The following is a 21701-nucleotide window of genomic DNA, read 5'->3' on the forward strand; positions in this document are numbered from 1 at the left end:
AACTCAATTCGATCATCACATATTTGGATGATGTATTTATGTAATCAGATTTGAATTTTGCAATCTTCATCCGATTAATAAAAATAAATATAAAATATAAGAACAAAAAAAACATAAAAGTTTATAGAAAATTTTGGATATATTATTACTATCATTATCATCATCTAGAATTGCCATGTGCATGTTTACTAGTATGAATAAATAGATAAATGGTGGAACTAAAAATAGGTAGCTTTTTGGTTCATTAATTATCCTATATACATGTAACATTTCTAGCATTTCCCTATTCCCTAAGCTAGAGGGTTTACCCATTTTGGGGGAGTTGATTATATGACTTTTTTGTTTATAGTCTATTTGTTTTTCTCCCATATGGGTGCTTGCTTTTGAAATAAAGGGTTGGGCCCTCTCTCTCAATCTGCATTTAAAATTTGTTGTAACTATGGTTGCCTAGGACCATCAATGAAATGTGAATATTAGTTGATGTGATGTTTTGAATTAATTAAAAAGACTAGTGTGTTTGTATTTTGAGTTTGGCTTTTGATGGTGCGCAATCCGGCCGGTCCTAGCTGTCGACAGCCTTGCCTCTGAACGGAGCTACAGGGAACCTAAAACGAAGAAGATGAGGGAACTCCGGGGGGAGGGGGGGAACCCGGTGAGATTGCTCCGAAGCTCAAGTTAGTATTCTCTCAAAGGCAAGATAAAACCAGGTGGCGCAAAGTTCACATACCTTGTTCTTAGGGGGTAGGGAGCCTTTTATAACCACTTCGTGCACTCACTCCAAGGCTTCTGTCAGGTCGGGTATGATTACTTTTGTGCTTCTGCCAGTTCGGGTGTTATCCCCTCTGTTGGGACAGAACCGTCACTGCTCCTTGTCGGAGTCGTCTCTATAAATGGAGATGGCGGTGGCAGGTGGCTGTTTGAAGTGCGGCTGTCAAGCGTCAGATCCCAAGTCAGTCAGGTGCGTCGCCCCTGGATACGGACTTCCTCGGTGTCAGGCATGGTATGTTTGTTCAGTTCGGCGTCCTGGAGGTGAAGTGTTGGAGTGGTGAGTGAGGTGATGTCTTGAGTTTGGATAGAGGTGTGTCCTGAACTGCCATGGGGCAGGCCAGTTCGGGTTATTGCCCTTTGTGTTTGTAAGGCTTGGGGCCTAAGGGAGAGCTCGGGCTCCTTGCGGGGAGTTTGGGCTCCTCGTAGGAGTTCGGACCGCTGGTTCCTCCTTTCGGAGTTCGTGCCGGCGTGCTATTGTGTCAAGCTGTTGCCTTTGCCACGTGTTGAGTGATTACGAGGTCGGGCCAAATCTTCCTTCATCAATTGCCCCCCACTCCTCGCGCTAAGGGGCTTGCCCTGACGCGAGGAGTTTGCGAGGTGGCGGGTGGATTTGTCTCGTACTTTGAACTAGTTTGACTGATAGCGTGAAGTGCACGTTCGTCAGGATTTTTTTCGGGTTTCTTGAGCGCCAAAAAGTCGGGAAACGTGCCATTTTGTCTATAAATGCTGACAGACGTGACAACGCATGTTTATTTCAAATTTTAAAAAATACGCCGCTGGGAGACATGACAGCAGGCGTCTTTTCAAATTTGAAAAAATGCGCCGCTGCTGCCTTTAATGCGAGGAGACGTGCACTTGCGCTCTTTCAGTTTCAAAAGACGTGCGGCCAGTCACGTCTCGGTCTCAGGAGACGTGCGGTCAGCACGACTGCTGGCCATTGGATTGTCTTTGATCTGAGCCATTGATTATCGGTTACTGTGGGTATAAATAGTGGGGAACCCCAGTTGCTTGTCACTTCTGCGTTTTGCTTCTTGAGCTCACGTCCGAGTTTCAACTCGCGTCCGGGCTTTTAGCTCGCATTCAAGGTTTTTGCTTGTGTTCTAGTTCCCGTTGTCTGTTCAAGCCTTTTTCCGGGTGAGTACTTTCCTGGAATCCATCTTTTCTCCTTGATGTCTAGTTCGGATAACTCAGACGGTTCTTCAAATGGGTCAGATGTAGGTTCTACGAACCGAGTTGCATCCCCTGGTGGTCCTAGCGAATCGGAGGTAGAGCTCGAGGAAGATCTCGAACCCATAGGCCGAGTCACCTCGGGTAGTTTGGCGTTCACCTCTCGTCGAGGTCGGACGTTAGACAAGTTTGGTCCCTCAACCATGACGCCTGAGGGGCTCCAATCCCTTATTACCTATTCCAACTTGCCTGGGGAGTACGCCTACTTCATACCTTCGAGTAGCTTTCCTTGGGAACACGGTCCTGAAGAGATCGTGATATTCCGGGAGTAGCTCGCTGCGGGGTTGCGACTGCTTTTCCACCCCCTTCTTGTCGAGGTCATGAACCACTTCGGCGTTACTGTCGGCCAGCTTCACCCAAACTCCATTCGTAACTTGGTGGGGACAATCTCCCTATTTTGCGAACAAGGCTTCCCTTTAGACTTGGAGATATTCTCTTCTATTTTAATGCTTAAGAAGCAAGCAGGTCCCCTTCCCGGGCGTAGGTGGCCATATTACCTATCTCCTCGCCCGGGTTTTAAGCTCTTACATGAACTTCCCAACAAGGTCCTTGTGTGGAAGCGGGACTACTTCAGGGTGCAAAGTGTACTGGGGTGGCCGTTTCAAACAGGGTGGGGGATGGTCGCCCCTGACTCCAGTGTTACGCTTGATAAAGAGACGGTGAAGGGTCTCTGGCAATGGGAATGGCTTGAACTAAAATGCCATTAGTATCTGACGGAGGCCAAGCTCATTGCGGTCGGCCCGGGTTCGGGTAAGTTCCTTGCTCAGAGGTTTCTTTTTTTTTATGCCAAACTCTTTTTTGTAGGTGTGATGGACTTAGAAAGGACTCGTGGTGGGCACCTATTTCAAGGCAGAAGAGGAGGAAGCGAGTCGCCAAGCAAACTCGTGCCGAGCTGCCCCAAGATGCAGAGCCCGAGGTGGCTCCTCCAACGCAAGAAGCGGTAGGGGCTCCTTATGCAGAGACTACTTACATGGGGGCTCCCGCCTACTCTGGGTCCGCTTATACGCGAGCTGGGCCCTCAGGCTCGGGAGCCCAAGGGGAATTCAGGAGCATGTTGTCATCGAACTACGCTCTTCAGAAGAGTAGGGAGGCCACCTTCCCTAAGGAGGTCGCGGCGTGGACCAATCTTCCTTTGAACCAGGTGGCCTGTCGTGCTACCACTCATGCCATGGTGGTGAGTCAGATTTTTTGTCGAGCTCCTTTGCTTTTATTCCTCTTGTTGTCGTTCTTCTGATCACTTGTTCTTTCCTTTTGGTAGGTGAACTCTTCTATCTATGCCTTGGGGGCCCAGGTAGAAAGGAGCTCGAGGCAGGCGCGAGCTGCCGAAGAGGCTCTCCGTGCTGTCGAGACGACATCCCGAGCTGCTGAGGCGGCTGCTCGCACTATTGAGGCAGCTGCTCGCGTTGCACAGACCAGGTAGGCGAGGTCTCAGAGAGATGCCGAAGCCATGGAAGTAGTGGTGAAGCACATGGTGGACCTGAGGCTGGATCTGCAACATCAGGTTGAATACCTTCAGGAGGATATTAGGGAGAGGACGCAGATCTTTTCTCAAGGCATCGAAGATGCCAAGAAGAAGGTCGTCGATGAGTACATCGCCTCATCGCACTTTGATGACCTGATGGTGGACTCATACAGAAGGGGTTTTAAACTGAGCCGGTGGATGATCCGGAACACGTACCCTGAGCTCGATATCAGTGTCATATCCACTTCGCGCATAACTCAGGAGATGGCCAACTCTGCTGATGGTGAGCCAGATTCCGAGGGCAAGGCAGGACCTTTGGGTATCATTGAAGTGCCTTCTGACAATGAAGAAGTAGCTCCGGGCCTGTAAAATTATATATATATATATATATATATATATATATATATATATATATTCGAAATGTACACTCCCATATTTTGAAATGGAATGACTTTTCTTTTGGTAAGTGTTGGTTGTTCTTTCTCCCGAACTGACTGTATTTGCCGAACTGACTACATGCCCGATCTGTTTTTTGCCCGGGTTACTGCACTCGTACGGCCTGTTTTGATGTTTAATACTTAGTCTCTGAGATGCCGATGTCCCTATTAGTTCGTTGTCTCCGCTTCGCTTGAGCCTTTGGATGACACTTTTCTTTGCTTGCCTATGCTGAGGTTCCTTCGTTAGCTCGGTATCCTAGCCCTTAGGCTTTGGTAGCGATTTTGTCCACTTCGCTTGGTGGTCTATAGGTAGTATTGCCTTAAGTTGATGATGTTCCACGCTTGGGGTACTTGTTTGCCCTATAAGGTTTCCAGCTCGTATGCCCCCTCGAGCACTCTCTTTAATCTGTAGGGCCCTTCCCAATTTGGTCCAAGTTTGCCCACGCTGGGTTCAGGCATAATGATCTTACGGAGAACCAGGTCGCCGACGCGGAAGCTCCACTTCTTTACTCTGGCATTGTAGTACCGAGCTACTTTTTGCTGGTAGGCCATTGTCCGGATGTGCATGGGGTCTCTTACCTCATCCAGTAGGTCGAGGTTAGTACGTAACCCATCTCCATTTGTCTCATCATCATATGCTTCTAGTCGTAGTGTAGGTATTTCAATTTCTGCCAGGATTACCGCTTCAATGCCGTAGGTGAGGTTAAAGGGGGTCTCTCCCGTGGCAGTTTTTTCGTAGTTCGGTGAGCCCATAGAACACTTGGTAGCTCGTCCGCCCATAACCCTTTGGCTCGGTCTAGTCATGCTTTCAGTCCGCGATGGATGGCTTTGTTCATTACTTCTGTCTGACCGTTTGCCTGCGGGTGTGCGACCGATGTGAAGTTTTGACGAATTCCCATATTTTGGCACCATTCTTGGAACTTGATATCCTCGAACTACTTGTCGTTGTTGGAGATCAGTACTCGAGGTAGTCTGAAGCGACATACTATGTTCTTCCAAAAGAAGTTCTGTACGTTTCGGGCTGTAATTGTTGTCAGAGGTTCAACTTCTATCCACTTTGTGAAGTAATCTACTGCCACCACTAGAAACTTTCTCCCACCTGTTGCTGGCGGGAATGGCCCTAGGAGGTTGATGCCCCATTGTGCAAAGGGCCATGGACTAGTGAGGTACTTGAGATCGGCAATAGGCTGATGGTGGATATTGGCATGCTTCTAACACTTGTTGCATTTTCTGACGAGCTCGATAGCTTCTACTTTCATCGTTGGCTAGTAGTATCGTTGTCGAAGTGCCTTTTGGGCGAGAGCTCTATCCCCCAGGTGTTTGCCGCACAGACCTTTTAGGCGAGAGCTTCAGAAGGTTGCAAGCAACGTAGGTAGGGGAGCGTGCAGGACCATCGGTACAACCGGTCGTCTATTATGACGCATTTGGCTGCCTGGCGCTACACCCTCTTGGCTACATTGCGGTCCGCAAGGAGGGTTCCATCTAGAAAGAAGCTCGCGAGTGGGTCAATCCAGCTCGACTTTGCTTCAAGGACGGGAGCGACCTCCTCTGCCCCACCGAGAATGCTAGGCCGAGGTAAGTCCTCTATGTACACGGTTCTCATGGTGTTATGACTCGTGCTGGTTAACCGGGATAGGGCGTCGGCCTCAGTGTTCTCTAACCTCAGGATTTGCCTGATGAAGTGTGAATAGAAGTTGAGTAGAGCCTCCTTTACTTTTGCCAAGTATGCGATCATAGAGAGCTTGCGTGCTTTGTATTCGCCCGTAAACTGGTTGACCATGAGCTGGGAATCACTGTAGATAAATATGTGCTTTGCTCTTACCTTTTGCGCTAGGTTCAACCCGGCTATCAGTGCCTTGTACTCTGCCTCGTTGTTGGATGCCACGAACTCAAAGCGCAGTGCGTACTCCAATTTCGTGCCACCCAGGCCGCGTAGGACTGTTCCAGCCCCGCTGTCCTGTTGGTTCGAGGAGCCATCTACGTGAAGGATCCAAGGCTCCTCATCCCATTTCGTGTTTGGCCTAACTAGGAGAGATGCCACATTGGTTGCTACTTCACGGGGTTCAGACTCTATTGGCTTGGGAGCTCCGGGCTCACCCGAACTGGGGATTTCAGACTTAACCGGCCTAGGGGCTTCAAGGTCGAACGTGCACTCGACGATAAAATCTACTAAGGCTTGGGCCTTAATAGCAGTTCGTGGCTTACACTAAAGGTCGTACTCGCTGAGCTCGATGGCCCACTTCGTCAGCCGACTGGAAACCTCGGGTTTGAGTAAGACTTGCCTCAGAGGTTTGTCAGTCAAGACGATGACGGTGTGAGCCTGGAAATATGGGCGGAGTTTTTGAGCTGCAATTACCAGTGTGTATGCTAGCTTTTCTATCTGTGGGTATCTCGTCTCTGCTCCCTATAGAATTTTACTAACATAATAGACGGGCTGCTAGACCTGATCTACTTCTTTTATTAGTACCGAATTGACCACTTCGTCGCTTACCCAGAGGTACAGTTCTAAGACCTCGCCCTCCTCGGGCCTGGCTAAGGTTGGCACAGTAGCGATGTAGGTCTTTAGGTCATCGAACGCGAGCTGACAATCTCGGGTCCATTCGAACCCTTTGCCTTTGATTATCCTAAAGAAAGGCAAACAACAGTCTGCCGATTTGGACATGAAGCGGCTCAGGGTGGCTATGCAGCCGTTTAGCCTCTGAACTTCTTTTACTTTTCGGGGTGGTCTCATATCTAGGATGGCCTTTATCTTGTCCGGGTTGGCCTTGATACCGCGCTGGTTGACAATGTACCCTAAGAACTTACCCGAGGTGACACCGAAGACACATTTGTTGGGGTTCAGTTTCATGCTAAATTGACGCAGAATTGGAAGACAAAATCTAAGTCTTGTATTAATTCTTGTGAGAACTACGTCTTGACGACCATGTCGTCTACATAACATTCTATTTTGGTGCCAATTAAGGGCCAAAACAGATTATTTACAAGTCTTTGGAAGGTCGCCCTAGCATTCTTTAGTCCGAAGGGCATGATCGCTGCGAGGAGCTTTTCGACCAGAGCTGGGTTGGCTACCCAACTCGGGTAATGAACTTCCCTTATGAAGTCCGCTGCGATGAGCTTTTTGACCTCCTCGTTGATCACCCTCCAGCGCTCTGAGGCTAAGTTGCGTTTCTTCTATCTAATGGGTCTGACTACAGGGTCAGTGTTAAGTTTATGAGTTATAAGGCCAGGGTCAATACCAAGCATATCGACCGCGAACCATGCAAAAATATCTAAATTTTGAAGTAAGAAACTCACCAGTTCGGTTCGTAGAGGCTCCTTGATGGAAGCACCGATCTGTAGCGTTTGAGCCGGATCCGTAGCCAAGGTCGGGATTGCGACCATTTCCTCTATGGGCGAAGCTCGTTCCTCGCCCTACTCCGTAGGCCGCTCCAGCTCGAGGTCATCGACTGCCTTGGTTTTTCCCTTCAAGGCAGCAACATAACACTTGCGGGACTCAAGCTGGTCGCCCCGCGCTACCCCCACACTGAAGTCTGTGGGGAACTTCATTGCTAGATAGTAGGTGGAGACCATTGCCCGTAGAATATGCGTAATTGGTCGCCCTATTATGGCATTGTATGGGGAGGGGGTCGCGACCACTAGGAAATCGTGGTTGAGTCTGACCGCACAAGGCCATGTGCCGACTTCCATAGGTACTGTTATCTTCCCGAGGGGCCTGACTTGCTCTCCACTGAAGCCCACCAGAGGAGTGTTTGCGGGCTTCAGTTCGCTTCTCTACAACTGTAGCTGGTCAAACGCCGACTTGAAGAGGATGTCCGCCGAACTACCTGAATCCACAAGTACGCGCCTGACTTCGAAGTCGCTGATCCTTAGTTTTATGACAAGCGCGTCATCGTGGGGGTAGTGGACACCTCGCACATTGTCTTCCGTGAAGAAGATCAGTTCTTCTGTCTTCGGTCTCTTTGGAGGGTTCTGTCCTTCTCGGGCTGCCTTGCGAACTGACGTCCGGGCTGCTGCTGAAGTACACCCTGCTTCCACCGAACCTCTAACTATCACATGGATGGTTCCCCAAATTGGCTTCTCTTCTAGAGGCTGTCATTGCAACGCTTCGACTAGTTTGCTGCAGGATTTGGGGACATCCTTTCCGTTCTCCCCTTGCCGATCTGCTTTATTGTTATTATTATTATTATTATGCTATACAAAATTTCTCAAGTATCCGCAACGGATGAGTCCCTCTATCTCGTCCTGGAGATTATTACACTATTGGGTACTATGACCGTGATCTCTATGAAAACTATAATACAAATTTTTATTTCTCTCGTTTGGATTCCCCTTTAGGCGAGGTGGCCACTTTACGTATGGGGCGTCTTTGATCGTCATCAAGATCTCGATACGCCTCATGTTTAACGATGTGTAATCCGTCCGAACTGCTAAAGGAGCTCGGGACCGCTGGCTTGGCTTTGCCTCCCGGGCCGGGTTTCTTCTATCACTTGGGTTGGAGGGCTCACCTTTTCTTTTCCTTTTCTCGACCCCGCCTTCAGTCTTTTGGTTGATCTCTTCCTCTGTTCTCATGAACTTGTCTGCGAGCTTGAGGAATTTGGCCACGGTCGCGGGTTGGCTGGCTACCATGTGCCATTTGAACTCCTTGTGCGTTACTCCTCTTTTGGCCGCCGCGAGTTGTACCGCGATGTCTAATCGCGACATCTACAAGCACGCTTCATTGAATCGCTTGATGTAGCCCCGGATGGATTCTCCTTCTCTCTAGACTACTTCGAAGATGCTTTCCTCTGTTCTGGGGCATCGCTTGCTAGTGACAAAGTGTGCGGTGAAGACCTGCACGAACTGGGCCCAACATTTCATTGACCCGGGGGCCAGGTTCCTATACCAAGTGCGGGCTACCCCCTTGAAGGTGGTGGTGAAGGCCACGCACATGCATGATTCACTAGCCCTAGAAAGGTGCATTTGAGACTGGAAAGCATCGACGTGGTCGTTGGGGTCAAAGGACCCGTCATACTTGTCCAAAGGTGGGAGCTTGAAGTCTCTGGGCATGGGGACTGCCAGGAGTTCTGATGCGAGGGGGGAAGAAACTGAGAGAATTGGGGCAGCTTTTACCTCGTTCGAGCTCATCTCTTCCTTACCTTTGAGCTCGGGCAGGACACGGGTGATAGTTTGGCCACTTCGCTGACGCCTTCGTTGTTGAGTGGGCCTGGTGCTGGCGCTGCTGGCCTCTGTGTTGCCAAGCTCGATGGGCCCAGAATGTTGGTAGTCTGCTGCTAGGGCATTGAATCGGTTCTCTGTGAGCGAGAGCTCAGGCTTGGAACGCCGAGGTGCTGACTTTGCGGGCGAGATTCTCGACCCGCCTGTGAGCTACGAGGCGGGGGTGATTTTTCTTTCCCTTCGGCCTGAGGATGAGGCCTGGCTGTTAGGGGGGTTCTGGAGTTGGGAGGCTTTTTCTTGGTGAGGGCGTCCACCCTGAGGGGAGGCCTTAACCGGCTTCAGAGCAGGGTGCCGAGGTGGAAGCAGTGACTGGTTCAGGGGTAGTTGGGGGAACTGCTGCTGATAGTGATGTTGAGAGAGGTGGTGTAGGACTTGGTGTTGCTGGAGTTGATGCTGCTGGAACTGTTGCATTTGGACTTGCATTGCCCACATGCATTGTATCAGGTCGTCGAACTGGTTCTGGCGGGTCGCCAGGGGGACAACAGTTGGTTTAGCAAAAATTGTTTCGATAGGGAGTGGAAGAGGGATGTTCATGGCAGGAAGGTTTACGGGCGCAACTGCTTGTGGCACATCCAAGCTGGGGATCCCATCCACCGGAAGGGGGATGGTGAACTGTCCGATGCACACCACGGGGACTTGGAGTTGTTCCTCGGTGGTGTTCGTCTCTGTGCCACATCCGACATTGCTGGAAGAAGCCATGGGTGTTGGAGTTTTTGGAAGAAGAGGAGGTTATGAGAGTTTTAGAGGGAGGCTTTTAGAAGCGTTCCCACAGACGGTGCCAATTGATGGTGCGTAATCCGGCCGGTCCTAGCTGTCGACGGCCTTGCCTCTGAACGGAGCTATAGGGAACCTGAAACGGAGAGGATGAGGGAACTCCGGGGGGGGGGGGGGCGATGAGATTGCTCCGAAGCTCAAGTTAGTATTCTCTCAAAGGCAAGATAAAACCAGATGGCGCAAAGTTCACATACCTTGTTCTTGGAGGGTAGGGAGCCTTTTATAACCACTTCGTGCACTCACTCTGAGGCTTTTGTCAGGTCGGGTATGATTACTTCTATGCTTCTGCCAGTTCGGGTGTCATCCCCTCTGCTGGGACAGAACTGCCACTGCTCCTTGTCGGAGCCATCCTTGTAACTGGAGATGGCGGTGGCAGGTGGCCGTTTGAAGTGCGGCTGTCAAGCGTCAGATCCCAAGTCAGTTAGGTGTGCCGCCCTTGGATACGGACTTCCTCGGTGTCAGGCATGGTACGTTTGTTCAGTTCGGAGTCCTGGAGGCAAAGTGCTGGAGTGGTGAGTGAGGTGAAGTCTTGAGTTCAGATAGAGGTGTGTCTCGAACTGCCAGTTCGGGTTATTGCCCTTTGTGTTTGTAAGGCTCGAGGCCTAAGGGAGAGCTCGGGCTCCTTGTGAGGAGTTCGGGCTCCTCGTAGGGAGTTCGGACCGCTGGTTCCTCCTTTCGGAGTTCGCACCTCGAGCGTGATGTTGTGCCGAGCTGTTGCCTTTGCCACGTGTTGAGTGATTACGAGGTCGGGCCAAATCTTCCTTCATCAGCTTCCTTCAGTGCAACACTCATTGGAATAGCCTTAACATCCCTTCATTGGGAATATTTTTGTGCTTATATGTTTCATTTTATGGGGAGATATTCTCAATGCAAAGTTGCAAGAGGTTGTTCGAATGGTGTAAGCACGGGCTTGCACTGACTAAAGCTGAACTCTTGTATTTCATTAGAATCACATGCCATCATAGTTGCAATAGAGGAGTTGATGGTGGAGTGGCCATAGGCCCTTGTTTAATCCTCAACATGTTGGAATATCCAATGGCCATGTGACAAGCCACATGTTGATGGTTGATAGTTGATGGTCATCTCCATGCAACACTCTCACACACAATCATTTATTTTTAAATAATTAACTATTTATTTTTTCTATAAAAATAAATTTATTTGATTGCTTATTTAAAAACATTTTCATGCATGGAGATACCAATGTTGTTGGATAATTTGGATCCATATTCCAGCTCTTATTGGGTCAATGAATGTCCATTTGACTCTGTCTAGACTGGGTGACCAAGTGGTTAAATCCTTGGTCAAGTTGAGACACTTGTCTCAAATCTAGTGGAGCATAAATACTAATGCTTATCTCAATTGGTTATTTTGATAACTATTGTTCCTAATGTCAAGGAACTTAACGTTGGAGGAGCAACTATAAGGGATCTCTCCCAAGTGCTTCTACACAATGAGAAAAAGCCCTTTATTGAGAAAGGAAAATCATCCTCTTAGTCTTGTTCTAATCAAATTAAGCTACTCTCTCTCACATATTGTTTGATAGGTTGGTGTCTCGGGTCCGATACTGTGAAGCTCCTCTCTTTCTCTTTTGCATGCAGGCAAAGGCGTCTGAGACTTCAGCCGTTCGATTCTACACGCACTTGGTTCATCAAGAGTCTGGATCTCCTGCCCACAAGAACTTTGCCCACATTTATCACAGCCACACATGGAGAATATCTCATTCTCTGCATAGTATTATGCAGGGGGAGATGTTCCCAATTCACGGGGGTAGTGTATTGTGAGTAGGCATGAGTAGAGTTCTCGTGAACAGAAGATCCAGAGTCGCAACAGAGCCCACATCCGAGGGACAAAACGCAAACTAAAAGCAATTTGCTATATCATTTCAAAAAAATAACTTTAATTTTGAAATGGGGAAAACAGGCTGGGTGTGGCAGATTGCTATTGGTTTGGGACATAAAATTTTCTAAGACAGTCGATGTGGTCCCGTCACAACAGTGTAAGCTCTCTCTCTCTCTCTCTCTCTCTCTTTCTCCTATTCAAAGCCAAAGCCATCCCTTTCTTTTTTTGTTTGGAAAACAAACTTGAATGAAGGTAAGAGCGCCTCTCTAATTTCTTGAGCTCATGGGCTTGACTTGTAATTCTTCAAATTGTAAGCATAATATTTACACCAAGTTCCTTTGATCCCATGGAGTTTGAGTTTTGTGGAGGCATATGTCATTGGAGATGAATCACTCTCAACCATGAGCTTGTCATAAATAGTAGACAATCTTGCAGTCTAAAACCATTTTTCTTAGCACCAATTGATCTAGATTTCTACTTAGTTGAGGAATTAGGGGCCATTTGATAACAACTTGAGTGGCTGAACTGAATGGCTTTTCATTTTCTTTTTAGTGGATAAAATAATTTATGTAATAAAATAATCATAAACATCTTAATGATAAAATGACTACAGCCTCCTTAGTAATTTATTCATTAAAAGACAAAGTAATAGGTTATTCAGTTCAGCCATTTTCAACTGTTATCTGACGGTACTTTAGTCTTAATTTTTAACTCATTCAGAAGTTAAGCAGAGTAGGGTTTTGGACTCCCTAATTAGATGGTTGGCTTGTTGTTGTTGTTGAAGATGAACTCTTTAATCTCTATACTTTTCAGTTTGTTTATTCTGTGGGCTTTTATTATGTTAGAGAATAATAATCTATCGAGAGGGATCTTGCTTAACAAATTAAGTAAACAAATCTTAATTCCTTAGATAAACAAATCTTACAAGTTTTCTCTACGTTTCTAGTATCATATACCACACATTAGGGGGAATCGAGCATGGGCAGAGCAGGGCATATGTGAAGTCCATCTTCTATTTGGAGGGGTGCCAAGTGGCCATTTCAACAACTGGTTCATCGGTTTCTCTTTTAAACATCTTGCCAACCATGAGTCCCCTATCCACATGGATAGCATGAAGCAAGGCTTTAAAAAACGGACCAGACATGGAACCGTTTTGGGGACCAGTTTCTGGGACAAATAGTCTGATCATCCGGTTCAAATGGATGGCCCAATTTTGATTATAAAAAATAAAAACAGAAAAAAAATCAATATGCGGGCCAATTGATCGACAGTTCGATTGCCCGAGTCAATGTCATTGACTAAATCACTTTTTTTAGCTTAAAAGCGGTTTTATGATGAAATGGAATCGATTGCCTGACCAGTTCCCAAGTCAACCGGTTCAACCGTCTGGTCTAGTCTGATTTTCAAAACCATGGCATGAAGCAAAATCCGAAGCTCAAGCCCACTTAATTGCCAACTTCCAAATAACCAGGCCCAAATTGCAGACCTAAGCCTCTAACACCTTCCATCGTCCTTTTTTTTTTGTGTAAAGGTCGTCGTCAGGGTCAGTCCAACCCACAAACCGGGGGAGAGGGAGACTCCACTCAATTCGACAGAGTTATGAGAGTCTACTCTTATCCCAGTTGAGTACCTTGACCAGCTGATCTAATAATCTAATCCGGTTTCAGCTGTCGATCCAACCGTTCATTCTGATCCTCCAAGTTTAAAACATTTCTGCAGCAGGCCCAGGCTGCTAGAGAACCGAGTGTAGGCCCATCGGGCGTGGACAATCAGCGGGCCCAGTTGAATTAACCCCATCCAGATCTGGACCACAGATCTTGTCGGATATATAATGAGAATTGTAAACAACGACCATTGTTGTTAGGTTAAAAAAAAAAAAAGGAAAGAAAGATAACGTAGACGTACTGAGCCAGAGGTAACGTGTATTTTACTTCACCCATGACCATGAGCTAACGAAAATGAAAAGATGGGTGATGGGTCTAAAACTCTAACCCAGCTCCACAAATGGGCTGCCATTCTGAATTTCTGCTTGGCCTCATGTAGTAAAGGCGGACCGGGACAGAGTGGGTCCGACCCATTTCATACCTGGTCCATTTACAAAGAAAAGAAAACAAAGTTTGATGATTTTTAATTTGTTGGGCAATGGGCATTGGGCCTGGGCACTGTACTTCAGTACCTTTGACTTCATTTAATTCCCTTCACCACCATCACATCATCGTCTCACAAGGATTTGGTCCCCCACACTCTCTGCACTTCGGACACCCAAATGTCTTTTATGCATTCATGAGATCCTCCCCGAGACCCGTGAAGTGAAGACGAAGAACAACCAGAGTGAATCAACATGGGATCTACATCTACTACAATCCATAAAAAGTTCCAGACCCAAACCACACGCAAGAGATCGATCTCTGATGAGTCTGAGCTCGTGTAATTTTGTAGAAACCAGCAGCCTTTTGTTCTCGATTCTGAGGACTGAAGCTCCATTTTATTACTATTTGACGCAAGCAATAGTACTATTCTTTCAGGCATTCAGACAGAGAGAGAGAGAGAGGGAAAGGGAAAGAGAATACAAACATGGAATATCGATCTGTCACCTTTTGATTTTCATTCTGTGGGAACAATATTAACCGTCTCATTTTCATGAAACTAGCTCGCTTTACCATGTAGAAGGTACAGATTTATCAGGGGTGGAGATGGGCAAGCACGGCCACGACTGCACAGAAGAAACAAGATGAGAACATCTGAATAGATCTGATCCAGATTAAAGTGTGTATTTGATATCGAGTCGTCTGTTCAGACTTCAGACTGATACATAAGAATTCAGATTCAGACCACGCTGGACATAGATCCAAGAAATACGCAACAATTTGGATTGTTGAAGGTATTGAACATGCAGCTGGAGTACTTGAGCTAGCTGCTGCTTTGTTCATTTTGTTCTTTCTTCCTTTTTTGCCTTTTGTTCTTTTCTTTGTTACAGAGACCAGTTTTCTCATGTTTGGTTTGGAATCACTGAAAACGTTTTTTCTATCGATTCTGCTTGTGTTCACACTTCACATTTGGGCGGGAAGGGGGGATCCGTTACTCACAGTTACTGTTTCACCGCATCTGCTGATGTCCTTTCTCCTGTTCGTGCATGTCTGTACTCTCCACTTCTCCAGTATCCAAGTCTAACATGGTAATTAATTTATCCATGATTTACCTACTAATACTACTTTTTTTCCTACCAAAGAAATTAAAATGTGTGTCTATAAATAGTCCAAGTGTCTAACAAATAAAGGCACACATGGAAGCATAGAGGTGGTTTATTGGGGTTTTGGCTTTTTATGGTTGGTAGACGATCGATGAAGCAGGAAACATGATGATGAACTGATGACGAAGTGAAGTTGAGAAAGATTAGTGGCATACATGGGAATGTCCAGGCAAATTTCTATATTCTTTATTAAGGTTTTCCCATATGTTCTTTGTCTAATCATTTCTTTGATCTTGCAGAGTCATGAAACTCTGTACTCTCTCCTTGTATCAGCTTCTGCTAGCTGTAGATCATTTTTATTTTCAGATTTTTGAACTGATGTTCATGGGGATCTCCTCCTCTCTCTCTCTCATATTATGTTAGTGTGAAGCATTACTGAAATAGCTAGGAGCAGTCCCAAATCCCCAGAGCTTTGTCTTTCTTTTATGCTGCTATTTTCCTTAACTCTTTTCACAGGCTCTAAAGAAGAGTACTGAAGAGGAAAATAGAGAAACACATCAAATCAATAAAATTGCTTGTGAAAGCAGTAGTTGCAGGGTTGCATCCATAATTAGAACCCAGTCGGGGAATTTACAGTCTGAGCTGTAGATTTATATTATAAGCTTCTCTCTCTCTTGTCAACATTATCTAAGAACACGCATGAAGCTAACGGCGTGAAGGATAGACTATGGCCCGTTTGGTGTGTCTTTTCCTGGTCTTTCGGATATTTACAAGTTGGGCAGATTGATTTTTAATGTATTTCCGTCTGATTCGTGGAAGATCTAGTTGTTAAAAGTTGGAGCGCCATTCATTTTGAAAAGCTCTAAATGAAGCTTTTGTGATTTTCATATTTTATTCTCGCATGAAAAGACACGAAAAAATGTACAAAAAGACATGTATATATCAAAATAGCTTCAGGCTGCTCAAATCTTCATGCAAAAACTCAATATGCCTTTTAACTGTAAAAGCTACAAAAATCCTCAAACTGGACAAACCAACCCACTCCAACTCGTAATGGATAATGTGATTATTGGCTAACCTATCTAAAGCGGCGTACATTTGGGTTCCTATTTGTGTCTGAAATTAAGAGTGGTCATGGGTTTGGTTATAGTTTGGCTCTTATCAGTAAGTACTACAAAAGTCACCATTTACAACTTATTAGTGGTGCACATACGTCTTTAATTTTATTATTTCCATTAACATTTTAAAATTTTCCCAATTACAATAATACTTGCATTGACTCAAAAAAGAAAAAAAGTTAGATTTTTGATAAATTTGGGTTTTGTCAGTTAACTAATTTTGTTAGACTGTGTTTGGTTTAAAAGAGAAGGTAGGAAAAGGAAGGGATTTCTTTCAAACTAAACACGGCTTTAGTGATAGTAATGGTGGGTTCTATTATAAGAAGCTAAGATCTAAGGGGATTTTATTATGAATTCATATATTTTTAATAATTTGTTTTAAAAATAAATAACCCAATTGTATGAAAAGTGAGAGGAGAGAAGTTATCCTTGTGCACATTGACTCATTGAGGTGAGAGGACTCTTGGTAGACAGGTAAATAAAACCTTAGCCTGCTTGAAGTATTTACACCTGTATGCTGTAGTTTATGCAGCTACAAGAACAACTGATGGTGGGGAATATGTGTGCCAAATGCATGCAAGAATCAAACTGATATGATTGGAAGCAAGGTTCAAGATACGTCCGATACGTCAGTATGGGCGTATCGGGTGAATTGATACTTTTTTTTTTAGTTTTTATTTTTTTTTTATTTTTTTTAAACTGGTTCAAGGGGTCGATTTAGGCCTCCTCCATCCCTTGAACCAGTCAGACCCCCGATACATCTACTATAGGGGCTTATCGGTGGGGTCTCGGAACAATACATATCAGCCAATGCGAACTGATACTTTGAATCTTGATTGGAAAGGGTGAGAGTGGGGGTGGGGGTGAGAGGGTTTATGGATTTGGGGATGGAACACTCCCATTCTCTGATCTTGATAATTGTGTGGTTATGCCATGATTTAGGGGTGTTTGATAACATGATTCAACCCAGAAATTGAATGGTTGAGTCACTTGCACACCGGCAGGGGTGGAACAAAATGACCCATTCCATAGCCGGCCAATAACACAGCTATCAAATTCAGCTAATCCTTTTTCTTCACCAAGCAATACTGGCTACTATTTGGAGAGTATGAACCATGAAGAATGCAAAAAGAAAGAAAGATAGTAGCAAAGAAATACTTGGGATCCATCATCAACTGTGTACAAGCTGAAGTTCCATGACTACTCTGCAGTGCAGCTGGTTCATGGCCGCAAGTGCCAAATATTCAGGTCCATGGCATGTTTTCTGGCTCTGCCAAACAAGAATTATGGCAAAGGTACATGGTCATATATAAATAACTCAAAAATAAAAATATGTATAAATTTAAAGAAACTCAATAAGTACTATCACCCATATACTCATCATCAGGTACTGTTACATTACTTTATCATGTGTCTTTTGTCATGATGCATGGTCGGTCTGAATGGTAAATGCCCATGCATGTGTCCACGTGCTGGGACCCATTTTTTAATTTTCAGGTGGGATGTTATTAGGACTTGTTGAAAGCAATTATTTAGGGTTGGTATTCATCGCCGATTTGTAAATCAATTGCCACCTCAGCAAAATATATGGGCTGCCGTGGCAATTGATTTTGTTTTGAAAACCCAAAATAATGTATAGTATTTATTTGATATAATTTTTTTGTTATTAAATAAATATTTATATTTAATTTGCTTTTAAAATGGAGAAAAAGTGATTGATAAATATTTTTCTAGTATTTGTTGACAGTTAGATGTCATTTGGTACCACGTAAATAGAACATTAAACAAACATCTTTATATCGTAAAAATGTTAAAATGAAGTTTCTCCTAAAAATTGACTTGCACGTAAATCAAAATAAATATTTATAAGATAAATAAACATATATAATTTGATAGGACAAATTATTTTCTGAGGTCATGACATGCATGTGCCATGGTTTGGTAATAATTAAGCCCTGATCAGACATATTGATGGGCATGTGCCATTGTGCTCACATACCATGCATGCACTGCTGCAAATAAACAATAAGACCATATTAATTACAAGGATCCATGTTTGTTTGCTTTCACTTTGTTTTATCTTCTATTCCCATAACTGATGTACTAGAGCTTGTTTGCAATAATCAATGGAGTGAGATATGTGCAGTGGAGTCCCTCTCAAGATTATGCACAAAATACATTTTGATGCAAATCAAATGGATATATGCACTTCTTCTTCTTCTTCTTCTTCTTCTTCTTCTTCTTCTTCTTCTTCTCAAAGATGGAACCCTAACAATAAAATTGCTTCAGTTGTTTTCACACATAAAAGGGCTCAGTTTGTTTGCATTGTGAATTTCATGTGCACTGATGTAAATGCATGGGAGTCCACTCTTACTTGTTTGTGAGAAATACGATACGAAGTAAAATGAAATGGTCTCCAAAGAATGGAGGTAAGAGAATTATCTGTTTGGGACTGAGGTAGGATGTAAGATGATGTGATTGTCCCTTTATATAATAGAGAATTAAGATAGGAAAAAGGTGGTGCAAATTTTGCATCAGTTTTTGGAATACAAAATTGACATTGTTAGAGAATGCAAATAAAACAATAAGTAGGAATTTTGTATCAAGTAGGAGTGCAAATTATAATTACAAATAAATGGACGTAAAACTAATTAACCTGGTGAAAATTTTGTATCCAATTATGATTTGCACTACAAACAAACAGGGCCAAGAATGTGCTTAAAGTGCACAGCTAGTGAATTGGAATCCATGGAAGAATTTTGCTGGCTGGACAATTTGCACCGACTGTGATAGAGTAATTAGTATCTATCTCCCACATGTGAACAATATTCAACATATTGGTATACATACTTTAGAGTCCACTAAGGTGCATTTACAAATATTTGTTACATGTTAAATCAAGATTTCATCAATCAGGTTATCACTGCTTCATGCTTTTTACTCTATCAGTAATGTTAATGCACCATAAAATTTGCCCAAACGGCCAAACCTCTATCAGTAATGTTGGAAGTAGATGCATATTGCAATATACCTTGGAGATACCTGCTTAATTGAACATCTAGCTTGAAGTACTGTTACACATCCATTGCTGATATAGCAGAGCCTATCCCTCTCTTCTGGACCATTTGGGTGGAAAAAAACAGCTTATTTAGGCCAGACCCATGGGGTACCATTCCTAAGCTTGCTCTTGTTTGTTTGGTTCACTGCAATTGGTTGAATTTTGGGGTTAAAATATTTTAATTCTTTAGGCTTATTTTCTGCAACTATCTCTGATATAGAAAAATTATTGAGGTTATGTTTGGAACTTAAAGTTTCAGTAGTTTTGGGATGTAGAGCAGGATACAGGGGCTGAACCCTCATATTTTAAGGGGATTAATCAATGACCCATTTTCCTACCAGAATTAAGTCAGGGTTTTGAAATTGAATGCGAGTTTTCACTCAATCACTCTTAATTCATCTACAGCATATCCATGCGTTTGGATTTGGAAAGCATGTGCTCTTAAAATTGCCCATACTCTTTGGTCTTTGAGATTCTCAAACTTTGAACACTGATTCTGGTTGTGTCTCTGACCATATTCTATATCTGCTGGCTAGAATATGTCCAACTTCCAGTTGAAGCTTTATAATAACTCCGATGGTTGATTGGTCAGTTGGGATGATTTACACATGTCTAGAGTCCTATGTTGTAGACTAGGGACGACAACGTGCAAAAACAGTACCTGTCCTCTGCTGGGTACCTGTCTTTCTGGTTTTACCAGTCAACTATTCTCTACCCCATTTTCTTCTGTGGCTTCAACCTTTCAATTCATTGAAATCAAAGCGTTGATTTTGCAATATCAGTGTGGCTTCAATCATCTGATTACTTGGTTGTCAACCAAGGAATAAATTTCAAAAGCCAATGAGAAACAGTAAAAATGTAGGGGAATCACTTTTTGATTTGTTCAGTGCATCACATGACCTGAATCTATCTATTACCACTCACTAGAAGCATTCAATCTCATCTCATATACATAATTCAGAGCAATCAATATGTTCAGAGAGAGAGAGAGAGAGAGAGAGAGAGAGAGCAGTAGTGACAGAGCACTAGGTATAATCACAAGTTAAAAGTTATTTTTGACAAGAAAATATATTGAAAGCAAGAAGCCATTACAGAAATCCAATGGCGTGTCAATCACTCAAGGCTCTAGAAAGCAACAATGAAGAATGATGACAAACAGAAAAAGAAAACCCCACCAACCATCTCCACTGCCATCCACCTCTTCCTCCTCCCACCGTCACTCGTCTCTTTTGCACTTGATCCTGTTGCAGTGGATGAACTCGAGGAATTCCCCCCTGCTGTATAGTGAAAAAAAATCAGTTAGAGAGAGAGAGAGAGAGAGAGAGAGAGAGAGAGTGAAGCAGAACAGAGAAAGACAATCAAAAGAACAAATTTATATTACCACTAGCAACAGTGCTCCCAGCCCCTTTGGCAAACTGCTCGAAAACCTGAGCTTCTGGGGAATTAGGAGCCAAGTGCAGAAGAGCTGGATCCATCGCCACAAATGGAATTGAACACACACAGCATCAAATTCGTGAAACATAATCAAGCAAAAGCACAGTACTATGATTCCTACTAACAATGTATATTTTACATACCCGGACAATCAGAAACATTAGCTGGGGCGTGGCAAGTAGTAGGAAGGCTCAAAGCAAGAGTTGCATTGATCTTCAGGCCGAGGTCTGGGTCATTTCTGTCTTTGACAAGGATGCAGAGACACTTCTTGCTCTTGTCCAGAATTTGTTTCAGACCAGTACAACAGTCTAGAGTTGGGGCCTTGGCTTCTCCTCCGACGTAGGGTAGACATGTGGATAGCCCGATCAACTGGTTTGCACATTCACTTCTGTCTTGAGCTACATCTGGCCTTACTGAGCCAACCATCATCAACACCAACACATACCATACTCCCAAAGTAGCATGGTAGGAACCCCTTGAGGCCATTCTCTTGGCCTACAGCCTACACACAGATTGCAACACAGAGAGAGAGAGAGGTCCTCTTTTATGCTTTCTTGGGGTTTGGCTCATTTAAATAAGGATACTGGGATGGGATGGTGGGGTGAGGGGATGATGGAATTGAAATAATTGTGTTGGTTGTTAAAACTTGAAAGTAGTCTTTCACTCTTTCTAGAGATTCCACTTGTGAGAAGATAGATTTTCTGGTTTTAGGAGACACAGATGATGCCCATCAATCCAATCCATCCAACTGGTGGGGCCATTTCTTGAACAGGCAATGACCCTTTTCTTCTGACTAATCAAGCAATGAAATTTTAAATTTACCCATCATCTACCTGATTTTCTGTGAGGCTGGCTCATAAAATCAGATAAGAGATCCCATGGTTGCTTGATAAACATTAAATCTAGTGTGGCCGGTAATGGTCCTGTAATTTCGATCCTCAGTCAAAGGAAATGGGAACTTATACTTTCTTTAGTGTGATGGATCTCATCTATCATCAAATTTTCTCATTACTTTTTATTTTGGCATCCCGTGATTGCTTTGGTTCATCCGTGAGTTCCTCAATTCTCATATTAATAAAGATGTGTGGGACAATTTGAATTTTGTCACTCAATGACATCTTACATAAGAGGGGCCACCCATTCACTACTTCTTAACTTTAGTGCTGTTATTTACCCA

General features: G+C 44.2%; 1 protein-coding gene across 2 annotated transcripts; it reads right to left on the bottom strand.

Moving 5' to 3' along the window:
• Positions 1-20122: 20122 nt before the first annotated feature.
• On the bottom strand, positions 20123-21457 carry LOC148844591 (non-specific lipid transfer protein GPI-anchored 14-like). Of its 2 annotated transcripts, none has more exons than XM_088954378.1 (3): positions 20668-21457; positions 20472-20555; positions 20123-20364 (listed from the first exon to the last, which is right to left on the bottom strand). In XM_088954378.1, exons 1-3 carry the CDS (start codon positions 21008-21010, stop codon positions 20216-20218), a joined length of 576 nt encoding a protein of 191 aa, XP_088810504.1. In that variant the 5' UTR covers positions 21011-21457; the 3' UTR covers positions 20123-20215. The 2 variants fall into 2 exon arrangements, with proteins under 2 accessions (XP_088810504.1, XP_088810503.1); XM_088954377.1 differs by having other exon boundaries at positions 20123-20367; positions 20668-21207.
• Positions 21458-21701: the final 244 nt, after the last annotated feature.

Source organism: Nelumbo lutea, chromosome 7 (assembly GCF_056320005.1).
Source record: "Nelumbo lutea isolate HS-2025 chromosome 7, American lotus-T2T, whole genome shotgun sequence".
NCBI lineage: Eukaryota > Viridiplantae > Streptophyta > Magnoliopsida > Proteales > Nelumbonaceae > Nelumbo > Nelumbo lutea.